Source organism: Nymphaea colorata, chromosome 11 (assembly GCF_008831285.2).
Source record: "Nymphaea colorata isolate Beijing-Zhang1983 chromosome 11, ASM883128v2, whole genome shotgun sequence".
NCBI classification, from domain to species: domain Eukaryota; kingdom Viridiplantae; phylum Streptophyta; class Magnoliopsida; order Nymphaeales; family Nymphaeaceae; genus Nymphaea; species Nymphaea colorata.
In genome coordinates, this window is record NC_045148.1 from 16,901,294 (window position 1) to 16,917,394 (window position 16,101).

A 16,101-nucleotide genomic window follows, 5' to 3' on the forward strand; every position below is an offset into this window, starting at 1 on the left:
TTAGAAAACCTTGGAAAAAACTCGAAAAACTTTAAAAAATAAAAAAAGTAGGAATACACGAAATAAATCAGAAACTAATAGGAGAACATAAATAAAACTATAGAAAAGTGATAAAATGAATGTTTTAATGATGGTAAAAATGATGAAAAATAATTCAGTTTAAGTTTAAATTGAACCCATGATAATATCAATGCTAAAAAATAGCAAAATAAAAAAAATACGAAAAAATCACAAAAGAAGGTGAAAATAAGGAGATAATAATGCGACAACTTTTTTTTTTCCCATTCTTTACAAAATATCATGATTTTTTTCCTTCTTTTTTTCTTATTTTTCATGTTAATATCACAATATTTTCGAAAATATCATGATATCTGTGTGGATCAAGAACTCATTTATCCTGTGGATTAAGCTAAGAAGATCGTTCCTTGTATTAGTTTGCTTTTCACACATACGCACATATAAGGAGAAGACATTATACAATAAAAGCTAATGAGATCTGGCCTCAGGTTAACAGCAAATCTCGCCGTTGAAATGAATGGACCAGAAAACACAGCCAAACTCTGTTGATAGATGGGCACATCACAGATTTCCGAATGAATTTGATACAACCAAGAGAAACAAAATTTCAAAAGCATTCATAGAAAGCAAACCATTGTTAAAAACTCAAATCGGACTGCATGTACTTGCAAAGTGTATAATACTGCACACGTAAGCAAACTCATCATCTTATTCATTTCACCAAAGGAAGCCTTGAGGTCAGAGACAACAGTTTCTGGCACCAGTTTCTGCTAACAAACGTGTGGGGAGCACGGTGAACGGTACGCCACGAAAGCTAAGGAGGAGACGTCATCTTAGACATGCCAAATGTGCGTATCATGTCATCATAAGTTAAGTACATGCCTATGGCATACTATCCAATTGGAACTTCTTCCACCTCACGATGCGCAACCATTAGCCAAGCATGACATGTCATGGATCATGCTCACGTTGAGGATTATGTGAATGAGAATCATGATACGAGGAAGAAAATTTAATGAGCATGAGATCATAGTTGGTAAGGTAGTCGAGAAGAAGGTTTTGAGGCAATCAAGGTCCGGCTCTGCCACCTTGCAGATTCAGAGTTCTAGAGCGTTCTCGACTGGTCAGGGCTCATCCAGCCTTATAACCTTTGAAGGAGAGGACCAAGTAAGTTGGTTTCTCCTTGGAGGTTCGTCGCCATTTCAGAAATGGCAAAAACAATGGTATTACCACCAAATCAAGTAAACTATGAAGAAAAATGCCCCAAACCTTATGTATAGAAGAGCAAAACAGTTAAGAGGAAACAAGCAGGGTTCTCAGATAGGACTTTCCCGCCTGGAAAAAATCCAGCCAAAACTAACACAAAAATAACTGTACCTTAAACTTTAGCATGCTCATTTTTCAGGCTCCGGTTTGCCGACTATATGACTGTCTGTCTGTTGATGATTTCACCACTGACATAGTAACGAGAACTTTCTCCTCTGGCTCTGGGGAAGGGTCGATTATAGTAACCACAGAACTAAAGAAAGCAGCAATCCAACCGCAATTAGCACCAACCCAACAATTACTAGTCACAGCAGATGCTTGAGGGGAGGACAGTGTGATGATATAATGATTCTGAAAAGTGTCGCTTACGAAATTACAGTTCTGTAGGTTTGAAAACAAAAGGAGTGTAATGATACAGTGCATAGGTCACATTTACGGCTGTCATCAACTGCTGGTATATGCTTGGGGTCGCCCTTCCTGGACTGATACAGAGATTTTTCTACCTCAAAAGGACATAGAAAAGAAAAATTAGTGACTACTTCTAAGAGAAGGAGCTAATCGGGAAAGGGATTTTCTGTAAGCTTAGACAATACAAACTGACTTATTTTATGCCATAGAAGCCAAACAAGCACAAACTCAGAACATGAACAGACTTTGTGCCAATGCCAAATCTCTGCCGTTGTCATGCAGTACAATCGAAACCACTTTCTACACATTGAAGATAAGATCAAGAATTAAAAGAAATTGACATGCACATATGCACATGAAGTCCAGAACGATAATATGTACGCACAATCCGGAGATCAACTAGTGTAACCAGACCACTTGCTCAAAACCTGATGAGGCTGTGGCTTGATGCATTGGTAAGTGCAACTTCTTCAGGATGACACTGGTTAACATTCAGCTGTGTATCAAAAAGAGAGTACAGAATAGGGATTGGTAGACAAGACTGATTGTAGGAAGTCATGATTCTTCTGTTTTGGGACTGGGTCTGAATTTGCAGTTGTGATTATTGCTGCATTTACCATTTACCACATTTACAAGCTCATGAATGATTTCTTTGCTCTGATACAATGTCCGATTAGTAGTCTTTTCATCCACACATGGAATAATACTGTTAAAAGCACTCTCTGCAGTATGCTTGGGGTTTGTCGAGCCATTCCTTCATAGAAACGCAGACGTCCGTGACAACACTGGAACAAATATATCCAAGAAGAATCACACGAGATCTTCCATATTAAATGATGAAACATGATGCAGAAATTTTAAAATGCAAGAACATTTTCAGGCATTCCAGTTTGTTGGAAAAAGGCAACATTTCGGTAAATTCTTACTGATGTACGGTGTAAACAAAGCTAGACCTCAAATTGTTTTTACAGAGCAAAACAATGGTAAAACAGCTCCAGTAACATAGCGTCATGAAAAGACAAATTATCTGCCATCCTTGAACGAAGTAGCTGACATCAAGGGAATGGTATTCAGCTTTTCTGTTGATAAGCATTGAGGCAGTATGGATTGTCCAGTAGAGAGTTCTGCCTCCCCTACTCCAGCTTCACCAACAAATCTCATCTTTCTCTTTCCCCTTTTTCTTAATAAATAATAAGTTGGTTATAGTTGAAAGCTAATATTGACTCTTCCATTTATAAATATCAATTATTTTTGCACATTAACTACAATATTCTGCTATTAACCACAATACGCTGTGATTTACTTCAGCCACCAGCTCATGATTTTCCATTTGTGATGTAGACCATATGGTGGCTAGAACATCAAATGGATGTGCATAAAAACAAAAGAAATTCTGGTGGGCCTTAGCACATAAGTAAATTCAATGTGTAAAGAAACATGATATTTTAATTTGCCACGTTGTTTAGACTGGGAGGCTGTGCTTTCTTATTAAGTACCAATAGCAGATGGTCTGCTAAGCCATAACCATTTAGTAATCTTCTAGTCATATATATCAGCAAGGGAATCTCCCCCGCCACAACCAACAAGCTGATGGCAGTGGCAAGTTTCAAACAAGGAAATCTCTAACAAGCAAACTGCAGAGTACCAACAAAAGAAAAAGTATAACTACCTAGAGGGAAACACAGAAAAAGGGAATTAACGATGTCACCAGGAGGTCCTTAATTTTAGTCCCCTGTCAACAGTGGCAAAAGCTCCATGAACAATAAAAGTGATTGCCACAACTAGCGAGCCTATCAATATAAAGCTGGATAAATGGAGCACAGGATGAAAGATCAGAGAGGAATAGCATTAATTAGCAGTCCAAACATCAAAAAAGAAAACAGTAAAAAGTAAGCAAAAGGCTTACATGTACCCAGCTTGCCGGTGTCTGAGGTTGTAGACCACTAGATATACAACCACTACAAAAAATGCCAACAACAAATCAATAAAAAGTAAAACAATAAAAATTACAAAGACAGAAAAGAAAGGCCAGTCATAGAAGAACCAGCGCCTAGGTAATCATTCAGAGTAGACAAATTTAGTTTCCAACAAAATAAAAAGGAAACCGACTCTCAAGCTTGGGAGCTGTACCAACCACAAATAGCTGCTAGTTAACAACTTTACATCCATATGATGGTTATTCAACATCTCAGGTTTATTGAATTTGAACAAATTTAAAGTGTATCAAATCCCAAGAAAGACAAATATTACATGGAACAATCTAGGGTGGTACATGAGTTCGACATTGTCAGCATTAGATAGCAGAAAATGGAAGTAGATCTTTTAGTGGGAAATGATGAGACATTATATGGTGAATTCTGGATCACCCTTTCTCTTTAGGGGCTCATGCGGAAATAGACACAACTCATAAGTGTTCAAATAAATAGATATTATTGTAAGAAGCAGAATTGTTTCCGATGAAGATGTGATTTGAGGACAAACATAGACCGAGCACAGATAACAGAAGCGTCACAGTTGCCATAACAATCAACCAACACCTCCTGCATCACATCAGAAACAATATCTATCATGGTAAAAAAAAAGCTTGAAATAATTAGACCACGTCCTACATTAGTTGAATACAACTTACACAGCTTTATAAGCTTCCTGTACTCTTTTCCGAATTTTTAACTGTATGCATGCGAGGCATATTTGCTGAATTACCTAATTCACCATTTAGCTTGCCAATTACAGTCTGGCCTTTGATGGAAGAAGCACTTGCTCAACATTTATGGACCTTCCAAGAGGTAGGTATTCTGAGATGTTGCTAAGGCTGTGGAACTGTAAAATCTGACCGATTCCCAATAAAATGTAGCGTTCGTGACACCTCTTTGCAAAAACCATCGTGCCCAACTGAAAGGAGGACATAACCAACTCTACCAATAGAAAATAAAAAAAAGAGAAAAACGAATATAAACGATAACTGCTACTGACATCGCATCAAGAAGAAATGGAAAATGTAAATACATCAGTATAGACCCCATCAATCATGCAGTAACCAAAGAAACTAAATAAATTGAATTTTGGCAGGAAAGACTGCACTGCAGTTGAAGACCATAAAAATCGGTAAACAATTACAAAATTCAGGAGATGATTCTTATGAAGATGGTCGTGAAACCACTGAATGCAAACGTGAAGATGATATTAGCGGCTTAAAAGAGGTCAAACTGTTCATCGACGGGTTTCAGAGCATTACATTGCAATTCATGTGAACATAAAAAGCGGCACTGGGAGAAACCCATACTCACCTCCAGAAGCTCCTTTTCCCGCCATATTTCCATCTACAGGAGTGAAGAATGATTAAAGACATCCCAAAGAAATGAACCATAAAAAGCCAACAAGAAAACCGGCAGCACCTGGAAAAGCAACAGACTTTAATAACGGTTAGGAGCGTCCATAAAGAGACCCTCAAATAGTAGATATCACCATTACTGTGAAAGAGGGAGAGAGAGAGTTACCAAGGAAGGGAGAGGAACAGAGGGAGTATGTTTATCTGTGAGCGTGTTGAACTACAGTGTTATGCCATCGCCCCCATCTTACATATAATTTTTCACAGGATGAGAATGTTCGTGTGTGGAGCCTCATCCATACTTAATAAGCTTCACTTATTTTTATAAAGGCATTTATGGTGTTTTGAAGCTTCAGTTATTTTTATAAGGGCATTTATGTCATTTTTCTTTACGCGTTTTGCCTTACTCTCATGGTTGTGAGGAGATAATCTTCGCTGGTATTATTATTATTCTGTATTAATAAAAAACCGTTTTATGCAGTGTGTCTTCTTCATATTTCTCTGTGAAAGAGCGACAGTCCTAACATGAGAATGCATCAGTAAATACTGAAGAAGACTCAACTGATTCACACGATTGAATATAATTTTCGTGAAGCATGAGGAAGCATATCTACTACCATAATCACTGCACTAAGACAATTTTACAAAAGGAATGCTCTTAATATATGAACCAGATAATCGTCACATCATCTAGATTTAGTGTTATTATGTCGACAATTTCATCGCAGTCACTAACATGAAAAACAAGAAAACTTCTTGAAATTCACAAACAGTGCTCAAGAACGAATACAATCAAGATAATGAGCAAGAACAGCGACAAAGATAGACAATGCAGTTTTATCCTCAATAGTGGGTTATAGTTAAGAACTGATCACAAATGAAGAAATGCAGCTCAAGAAATTTAGAAAAAGTAATTCGTGAAGAACACCGAAGACTTAAGCCCAATAGTGCGGGTTTCTTAAGTCCCACCCATCCTCCTCGATGCCGTTTAAATCCATTAAGGAGAGCAGTAGAAGCCAAAGGTGCCAAATTCTCTTTCTCCTGCTTGAGAAGTAACTTCCCCCAATTTCTTTAAATTGAAAAAAGTATATATAAAAGGCTGGGAGATGAGCTGCGGCTGGAGTTTTTTGGTAGTGGTTTCACGAACGCGTGGAGATACGGACGTTGGTGAAAGGCAATTTTTTCCGACGTATGCAACTACATGTCATTGAAAGGCCACTTTTAAGGATGCCTGAAAAAAAACATCGGTGAAAAATTGTCTCACTGACGTTCGCCGTGAAAATATCATTGCAATTGGACTGTTACCGATATCCGGTTTGTAAACGTTGGTAAACATGTTACTTTTTCTAACCTCTCGATTAGAACGTTGGTAACTTTTGTCCATGTTGCAAAATATCGATGAAAATAAGTTAGTTTATCGACACGTGGCCATGCTCGCGCTGGTAAAATTGTTTTCTGTTAAAAAATTATCAATGTCTACCACAATCGTCGGTACTGCTTTACCTTCACTGACGTGTTTCGGCAAAAATAACCGCACATATTTTACTAATGTTTTTAAGTTGAGGGATGGAAAGAGAAAGGGAGAGAGAGTTCACATGGGCAGAGAGAGGGAGAAAGTGGAGATCTAGGCTGTCCGAATCAAATGGTCCGGATTTAATGTCCCTAGATATCCAATTATAATTACAGTCACCAATATTCTAGGATCATATATATTATATGTGTGTGTGTTCAAAATTAAAGTAAATTTTAAGTAAATAAGTAATAAAAATAAAAAATACATGTTAATGACTAATAATTTCCTGCAAAAGTTAAAAAAAAAATTGAGTTGAAAACAAGCTTATAAATCAAGTAAAAGTCTATTGGATTGGTTTTGATCCAAAACGTATGTAAAGTGTATTTCGTATGCATTTCGCTTCGATATGCGGATACAACGTACCCATATGACTAGGGAAACAATTAAATATATGCAAAGAGGAAAGCTCAAGCAAACTCCCAACTTCCTTGTTCCAACTGCAGAACTTTAAGCGTGGTCAAGCTTCGGGAAAAAATAGTTTTAGTTGCAGAAGAAACGTAATAATTTAGGGTGTGATTGCCACCAGTCTATCCGACCATAAAAGAAAAGCCCAATTGGAAGGTGGCAGGCAGCTGGAAAGCTATCAGTATACGATTTACTTCTTTGAATGTTTCTAATATTGTTAAATTTATTCCATGCCAAGTTGTTAAATTGAATTCTTTCATTTAATTTTTTTCATTTGGGTTAAGGAAAACTTATTCAATAGCTTTCAATGGTTCGCTAATGAACATCACAACAACATAACATGTTATATGTGGTTTACAGCAGAGTGTTCAGACCGCATGATCGTGATACACCAACGGAAACAATATTTCATTCTTTATGTCATTTCACGCACATGATTTCCCCATTTTGTATGCGTTGAACTCGACTATGATGAAATTGGCTAAAATGCAACCTTAAAGTGATGTTGAAAATGTATTCGACAAAGTGTCGGTGAAAAGTTTTCACCCATAAAGTTTTGGTGAACGTAATTTACACCAATGCATAGTTTAAAAATGTCTGTGAAAGTTTTGGCCGACAAAGTTTTTACCGATGTTTGACACAAGGTGTTCATGAATTTACCCTTAATATTTAAGGTAAGTTCATGAAACATTCTCGTAGTATTCCAACTACCAACCAACCTCATTAAACTTCATGGTCTACCCAAGTAACATTATTGCATGTGATTAGTGAATGGAGGATGAAGAGAAGTTGGGTTATAAAGGATATATCTATTTTAGATTACTTTTATATATTCCACATCGCCAAATTGCTGTATCCAATCCAGAAATGTGTTCTTGTTGAAGAAACCAATGCTCCCCACCACGGTTTTTCTGCCCCATGCCCTGGTTTGGAGAACTAGAGATGGTTTACTCTGTAATGGAGCCAATTAGGTTGAAGATTGGCTTCCTCCTCTTCCTCTCCTTCCTCCTTTCCTTCCATGTCCACCATGAAACGTGCAACACGGCAGCAACGACTATATAAACAGCTGCTGCTCCTTCACTGCCAATTACACGGCCGGATTCAGCCTGTTCGAAGCGAACATGCAGAGCGTCTTCTCCATCTTGACAAACGATGCCCCTCCCGTTCTCTTTGCCAACGCCACCGCAGGGCAAGGAACATCGGAAAGAGTGTATGGCCTGGTTCAGTCTAGGGGCGACGTTGGTGAAGACAACTGCCGGAAGTGCATCCAGAATTCGACCCTACAGGTCGTCAAATACTGCCCCAACACAAGAGATGCCATCATATGGTATGAAAAATGTCAGCTTCGCTACTCCAACACCGACCTCTTTGGCCAACTAAACACAGATGATTCTGGCGATTGGCACTGGACCTACGGTAAAGTGGAAGACCCTAAAGCCTTCTACGAGAAGTTGGGCACTCTATAGAAGAATCTCACTTCTCTAGCTACAACAGAGCCTTCAAGCTTCATGTTTGCCACCGGCAACATCCCGTACACCGATCTACAAGTGATATACGGGCTGGTGCAGTGCACCAGGGACACCAGCCTCGATGCTTGCAAGTTGTGCCTGGACAGCACCACCTCCCAAATCCAATCGACTTGCAACAACTCTTATGGCTGTGAAATTGCCACTGGAAGTTGTCGTCTGAGGTTTGACAGACAACTCTTTTATCTTCCCACAACAAATACAAGCCCTTCGCCTCTTATCCATCCAGGTCTCTCTCTCTCTCTCTCTCTCTCTTTCTCTCTCTCTCTCTTGCTGTTTTAGTAATTTCAAGCACATCTTGTCTCCATGGTAATTAAATTGCCAGTTTATTGGCTCTCTTTCTCTCTCACATTGCAAGAATTTATATTTGCAGGGACTCCTGGAAAGCTTATGTTGTCATAATCATCATCTCTGTCTTAATTGTGGTTCTTACTGCTTTCGTAACTTGTGGCTTTTACTGGTGGAAGAGGGAGTTTCGTTGATTTTGGAGAAAGAAGTTGAAGTCTGGCGAATTGCAGAGGAATGAAGAGGAGGAGTGCTTGGAAGGACAAGGTTGGTAGACAAAGGAGCGACACAGAGAGATTGGTTTGGCCGTGTAAGAGAGATTGGAAGTGCATGGTTTAGTCATTCAAGTTTTCACAAGTGGCAAAGCTTTTAATTAAACCTGATATCAAGAGAGTGAATAGTGAAATGAACGGCAGAAAGCAATATAGGAAAGCAATCACACAAAAAACACCCAAATTACGTTGTTCGGATAGACTGTTTGTCTTCTTACATCCACAGGGAGAAACCAGCAGGATTCATATTATATAAAGCATCAAAATACAGTGAAATCCAAGAAGCCAAAATAAACAAAATCCCCTTACAAAATAACAATGATATTGTGTGACCTTCAGCCCCAAAACTCTCTCTCTCTTTTCTGTATGTTTCTCACACTCACACACGAACTGAAAAACATACCTGTTTTTCTAGAGACAACAAAGAATAACTGCCCAAAAAAAAAAGAGATTGCAGCAAGTGAGAGACTTAGTCGTGAAGGCTCCATGCTTACGGTGACTCCTTGAGACACTCCACCAAAGTCACTTGCGACTCCTTGAGACGCTCCACCAAAGTCGCTGGCCACTCCTTGAGACACTCCACCAAAATCGCATACCACAAAGTGATGGCGAGAGGCAAAAAAAGGGGAAAAAAGTCGAGCCCTTTCATAAAGCAAAAGAAAGGGTTTTGTAAAAGACACAAATGTCCACAGTTGACTTGCATATGGCCAAGTCAAAACTAATAACAAAACTCCACCTTTTTGGCTTAGTCATAATCCAGAAAATATATAAGATTAATCATGTTCAATATGAATGTTCCTTCTCCCTTGGACTCCAAACATGTTTAACATGCACAAATCTGAGCCAAGCTCAGACAATGGTGAAATTTAGTTATGGTGAGACATTTCGTCAACATGTCTGCCACATTATGTAGCGACTCCACCTTTTGCAGTTGAATTTCACCATTTGCTACAAACTCCCTGATTTTATGATATCTGACATCTATATATGTATAGTTCTTCCATGATAAACTGGATCTTTAGCCAAACATATTGTGCTTTGACTGACACAATGTAATTTGACATTTTCCTGCATAATACCCAGTTCATTAACAAATCCTCTTAACCAAACTGTTTCTTTAGCAGCTTCTACTGCGGCAATATACTCTGATTCAGTTGTTGATAAAGCAACAATATCCTGTAATGTAGCTTTCCAACTGATTGGGTCTCCACCTAAAGTAAATATATACTCTGTTGTAGATCTTCTTTTATCTAAGTCACCTGCATAATCTGAATCAACATAGTCAATTAGAGTATCAGAAATATTTATACCTGCCTAAAATAGTAAACCAACATCTGCTGAGCCCTTCAAATATTGCAAAATCCATTTTACTGCTTCCTGATGTCTTTGACCTGGATTTGCCATATATCCACTGACAACACTTACTGCATGAGATAAATCAGGCCTGGTGCAAATCATGGCATACATAAGACAGCCAACTACATTAGCATATGGTATTTTTCTCATAACGCTGCTCTCTTTTTCAGATTGAGGACAATCTTTCAAAAATAACTTAAAGTGTTGAGCAAGTGGAGTAGATACTAATTTTGCATTCTTCATATTGAATTTAGCCAATACTTTATTAACATACTTCTTTTGCGTCAACCACAATTTCTTCTTTTCTCGATCTCTACGAATTTTCATACCTAGAATTCTTTTAGCTGCCCTCAAATCTTTCATTTCAAATTCATTTCTAAGTTCATATTTCAACTTAACAATTTCTAGCATGTGTTTGCATGCTATAAGCGTGTCATCCACATAGAGCATCAAAATAATAATAGAACCATCATTCAAAAAACGAAAGTAAACACAACTGTCATAACTGCTCCTATTGTAGCCTTGTGCCAACATAAAGGTGTCAAATCTTTTGTACCACTGTCGTGATGCTTGCTTCAAACTATAGAATGACCTTTTCAATTTGCACACTAGCTTTTCATTTTTTGCTTGAATAAATACTTCTGGCTGCTGCATATATATTTCTTCTTCTAAGCTACCATGTAAAAATGCAGTTTTAACATCTAGTTGTTCAAGTTCCAAATCGTCAATAGCTACCAAGGCTAACAAAACTCTAATTGAGCAATGTTTCACAACTGGAGAAAAAATTTCTAAAAAATCTACTCCTTTTTTCTGAGCATAGCCCTTTGCCATGAGTCTGACCTTGTACTTTGGTGGTTCTTCTGCACTTGAGGATTCTTTTATTCTAAACACCCACTTGCAACCAATAACTTTCTTTCTTTCTGAAAGACTTACCAATTCTCATGTTTGATTCTTTTGAAGAGACTTCATTTCATCTTCCATAGCAGCCATTCATCTTTTACTATCATCGCCTTCTATTGCTTCCTAAAAAGTCAATGATTCAGTAGACATAACTGGAAATGCATATGCTACTGTATCTTAAAATTTTAAAGGTAATCTAACTTCCCTTCTTTCTCTACCCTTCGCAATAGAATAAGGTTCTTCAAGTGGTTATTCATCTTCCTCACTATCTTGTGATGGTTCTTCTAAATTTTGGTTGATCTTGTCATTACTCCACTCTAACTGAATTGGATTGCTTGTTTTTCAATGCCTTTATCACAATCTTGAATTTTCTTTAACAATGAAGCTTCATCAAAGACTATGTTTTTGCTGATCTCCACTTTCTGTGTGTCGGGATTCCATATTTTATATCCTTTCACGCTTGATTTGTATCCAAGAAAGATACATTTCTTTGATTTGGCATCAAGTTTGCTTCTTTCTCCTTCCTGCAATAACACATAAATAGGACAACCAAAAATATGTATGTCAGAATAATCAACTGTCTTACCATACCACACTTCCTCTGGCACTTTCAGATTTAATGTTGTAGAAGGAGATCTATTTACTAAAAAACACATTGTATTAACTAGGCCTAGGCATCGGGCCGAGCCGGGCCGGCCCGATCCGACCCGACGGGGCGCTCAGCCCGACCCGGACCCGGCCCAGGTCGCCCTCCTGGCCCCTTTTCCCTACCCTCCCGTCACGCTCCGATGGAGGGGGGGAGGGAGACAAAGGAGGAGGGAGAGGGAGACGGAGACGGAGGAGAGGGGAGAGGGAGTGGATCAGCAGAGAGGTAGACGGAGAGGGGATGCAGAAAGGGAGGGGGAGAGGGGGAGCGAGAGCAGAGAGGGAGAGGGGGAACAAGAGCAGAGAGGGAGAGGGGGAACGGGAGTCGGCAGTCGGGAGTGGAGAGGGAGAGCGGGGAGTGGGGAGTGGAGTGGAGTGGAGAGAGAGAGGGAGGGGGAGCAGGGAGGGAGTGGAGAGGGAGAGCGGGAGTCGGGCCAGGCCGGACCACCGCCGGGCAGGCCTATCGGGCCCAGGCCAGGTTTTCCCCGGCCCGGACCCAGGTCCGATCGGGCAGGGCCGGGCCTGCCCGGCGGCGGCCCGGCCCGTTGCCCAGGCTTAGTATTAACAGCTTCTACCCAAAACTGTTTTGGTAAACCTGCAAACAACCTCATGCAACGAGCTCTCTCAATTAAAGTTCTGTTCATTCTCTCTGCCATGTCATTCTGCTGTGGTGTACTTGAAATAGTGAAATGTCGAGTAATCCCTTCAACTTTGCAAAAATTTTCAAACTGAGAAGACGTATGCTCACCACCATTGTCACTTCTTAGCACCTTTAACATTTTACCTGTTTGACTTTTTACCTGTTTGATTTTCCACCCTCGCTTTCCATTCTTTAAAAGTCTCAAATACTTCGGACTTATATTTGAGGAAATATACCCAAACTTTTCGAGAGTAGTCATCAATGAAGGTAACAAAAAATCTAACTCCTCCTTTAGATGTAACTGGTGCAGGGTCTCATACAACTGAATGGATATATTCAAGGATGTCCTTACTTCTTTTTGTAGAGGTTGAGAATTTAACTCTGCACTGTTTACCAAGAACACAACATTCACAAAATTCAAGTTTACATGATTCGATACCCTTGAGTAGCTTTCTATTATGCAACTCTTGAATCCCTCTTTTACTCATATAGCCTAATCTAGCATGCCACAAGTATGCAGTATCATCATCAGAAAGGGATGAAGAAGATGAGATGGCAGTTGTCCCTGTTACAGTTTCTCCAATCAGCCTGTATAGAGATCCAACTTTTTCTCCTTTCATGACAACTAAAGCTCCTCGCTTCACTTTCAATATGTCATTAGCACCACTAAAAGTAAAACCATTAACATCAAGTGTACCAAGAGAAATAAGACTTTTTCTTAAATCTGGAATGTATCTAACTTCTGTTAAAGTTCTAATGACACCATCAAACATTTTTACTTTTATGGTTCCAATTTCAACTGATTTACGTTCTGTATTATTTCCCATCAACACTTTTCCATTATCACATGATGTATAAGAATCAAACCATGACTTATGAGAACACATATGGTATGAACATCCAGAATCTAAAATCCATACATCACGTTGGAGATTATTACCTGAAGAAACGGCTAGCACATCTCCATCGACATCTGATACTACACTTGCTTCTTCGGCTGTTTTCTTTTTCTGTTTATATTTTTCTTTATGCTTTGGACAATCGACTTTCCAATGACCCTCTTCTTTGCAATACCTGCATCTGTTGTCTCTACCTTTTGACTTGGACCGAGATCTGAATTTCTTACTGAATTTATGCTTTTGACGACCTCTCTCATGACCATGTTCTTTCACCATCAAATTTTCTCCATGATTTGGCTTATGTCTAGCTTCATTTGAAAGCAAAATAATTCTGACCTCTTCAAGTTTTAAAGTGTCTTTGTGTTTGCATCCCAAAATTTTCATTGGTTTTGGAGTGCTCCAGAAAAATGAGGTTTAGTTTTGAAATAGGGAAGAAAGAGACTCGTCTGTCGGTACGAGGATCGACCGTTCCCGGCGCCTTTGCCAAGGGTAATCAACCCAAGGGCTATGTTTATCATTGATGCATTTCATTTTGACTTAAACAACTTTTTGATTCTATATGCAGTGTTGAAAAATATTGAAAGTTTGGTGTTTCAAACTTTTGAAAAGATTCTTGAAGAATCGTTTGAGAATGTGAAATATTTTGAGGAAAAAGTGGAATTAATAAATATCATTTGAAAAGCTTGTGAAATCATTTTGAAATCACTTTAGTGTTCTTTTAAGACTTTAAGTAGGTTTGAGATTTTGCTCTAATTCAGTTACCACCTAGTTAGAGCTCCATCCCCTCTTGCTTAAATTCTTTTGGAGATGTACTTGTGATAATAAGTGAAATAAAGTGGGTGACAATGCATGAATGCATTTATCCTATATGATTAGAAGAATGTAAAACATTCCTACCACAACATTCATCTAAAGTCATTCATACCACAACATACATCTAAGAATTTTGTTTTTGTAAATATCATATATATGAAGGAAAAGCTTTTGAAAATGGATTGAGATTGTAGACCTATCAAGCATGAATCCAATATTGGGTCATTACTTGGTTTGTGGTCTTGATAAAGTCGGCAAATGAAAAATTAAAATCTTAAATAGTAAGATATTGAAAGAACGGAAAATATGAAAGACTACATCCCAAGAGAGATATAGAGAAAGAGATCTTGAAAATCATAAAATCAAAGATTTAAAAGAAAGAGAGATAAGTATTCATATACGTATATATATGTACATATATATGTATATATATATATGTATAGATACGTATATGAAAGCTTGTAAAAAATGATGTTTAAATCAAATAGAGAAGAAAAGATCATTTTCGAAAGAGAGGAAGAGAGATTTAAGAATGGAATACACAAAAATATATTTATATATACGTATATGAGAATTCGTAAAAGGATATGTTAAATCATAAAGAGAGAATGACAAAAAAAGATATTCATGTGCACACATACGTATATAACATGTATATACGCATACGTCTTCATGAGTATTAAAATCAAGAAATGAATTGACAATAACCGACTTTAATTTTTTATGTAGGCCGGAGGGGAACTTGGGCTCATGCAAGAACCTAAGTTAAGTCTCCAAGGCCGTATTAGAGAGGTTGCTTTTAAAAATGTTTTGGAAAATATGATTCATATCTAAGCATGGAATGTTATGATTTGGTTTGCCACAAGGGATATATTTCTTCCACCGTTGGGTATGAAAGAAAATCAAGCAATATAACGAGGCACTCGTTAGGGTTCCTAATAGGGTGATTAGGAAAGAAACTAGCGCAAAATGACATGCAAATGCATATTAACATGTACATATTCGTGAGGGTTTTCCCGGGTTGGACAAGTCCCAACCTCAAAAATCACAAGAAGAAATCCCAACCCCAAACACTCACTCTCATCGTGCATTGGCTCATATAAATGGAAAATTAGAATATCATGCATGAGCATCATTTCAAGCGTGAATGATGAATGAAGACAATATATCAAGTATATTTTTGGAGATAAATGAAGATATAGATTTTGTTCTGTCTTGCTCATACTCCCGGTGCACTCAAGAGTAGCTCTTGATTTCGAATCATTTGAGCCATCTTGCATGGCCATGGGGTGAAGGCAAGAGGAAAATGAAGATATGAAAATGAAAGATTGCATGATTTAAACATGAAAATAAAAAATCATCTCTTCTTCTCATTGTTCCCGGTGCACTTGAGCATAGCCTCTTGTCTAAATAGAGATTTAGGGCTATTTCATATGGCCATTGGGAGAAGAAGAAGAGAGAAAACAAGAAAATGAAAATGGAAGTTTACATAACTCGGATATGAATGATATTGAAAATGCCATGGAGAGAAGAGAAAATGAAAATAGAAATAGAGGAAGATTAAATACCTCGAATGTGATTGATATTGGAAATAAGCCCTCTTTTGAATGATCTTGGACTTACGTTGAATGAAGCTCCCAAGATGTTGAAGATGAAGAAAAAATGGAAAGAAGAAGAGGGAGAGAAGAAGAACTCAAGAGAAACCCTAAGTCTTCAAGTGAGAATACTCTAGGGTTTCTTCCAAGGCAAACTCTTGCCTAAGAGGGG

At 38.2% G+C, this 16,101-nt stretch overlaps 1 protein-coding gene and 1 long non-coding RNA gene across 2 annotated transcripts; one reads left to right on the forward strand and one right to left on the reverse strand.

Annotated features, from left to right (window-relative positions):
* Nucleotides 1-1,267: 1,267 nt before the first annotated feature.
* Nucleotides 1,268-5,311, reverse strand: LOC116263845 (uncharacterized). Its single transcript, XR_004174707.2, has 4 exons — nucleotides 5,190-5,311; nucleotides 4,980-5,087; nucleotides 3,599-3,650; nucleotides 1,268-1,783 (listed from the first exon to the last, which is right to left on the reverse strand). It is a non-coding gene; the product is annotated as an uncharacterized LOC116263845 (long non-coding RNA).
* Nucleotides 5,312-8,119: 2,808 nt separating this feature from the next.
* LOC116263601 (cysteine-rich repeat secretory protein 38-like) lies at nucleotides 8,120-8,464 on the forward strand. Its single transcript, XM_031643337.1, has one exon. The coding sequence runs from the start codon at nucleotides 8,120-8,122 to the stop codon at nucleotides 8,462-8,464; it is 345 nt and encodes a 114-aa protein (XP_031499197.1).
* The last annotated feature ends 7,637 nt before the right edge of the window (nucleotides 8,465-16,101 follow it).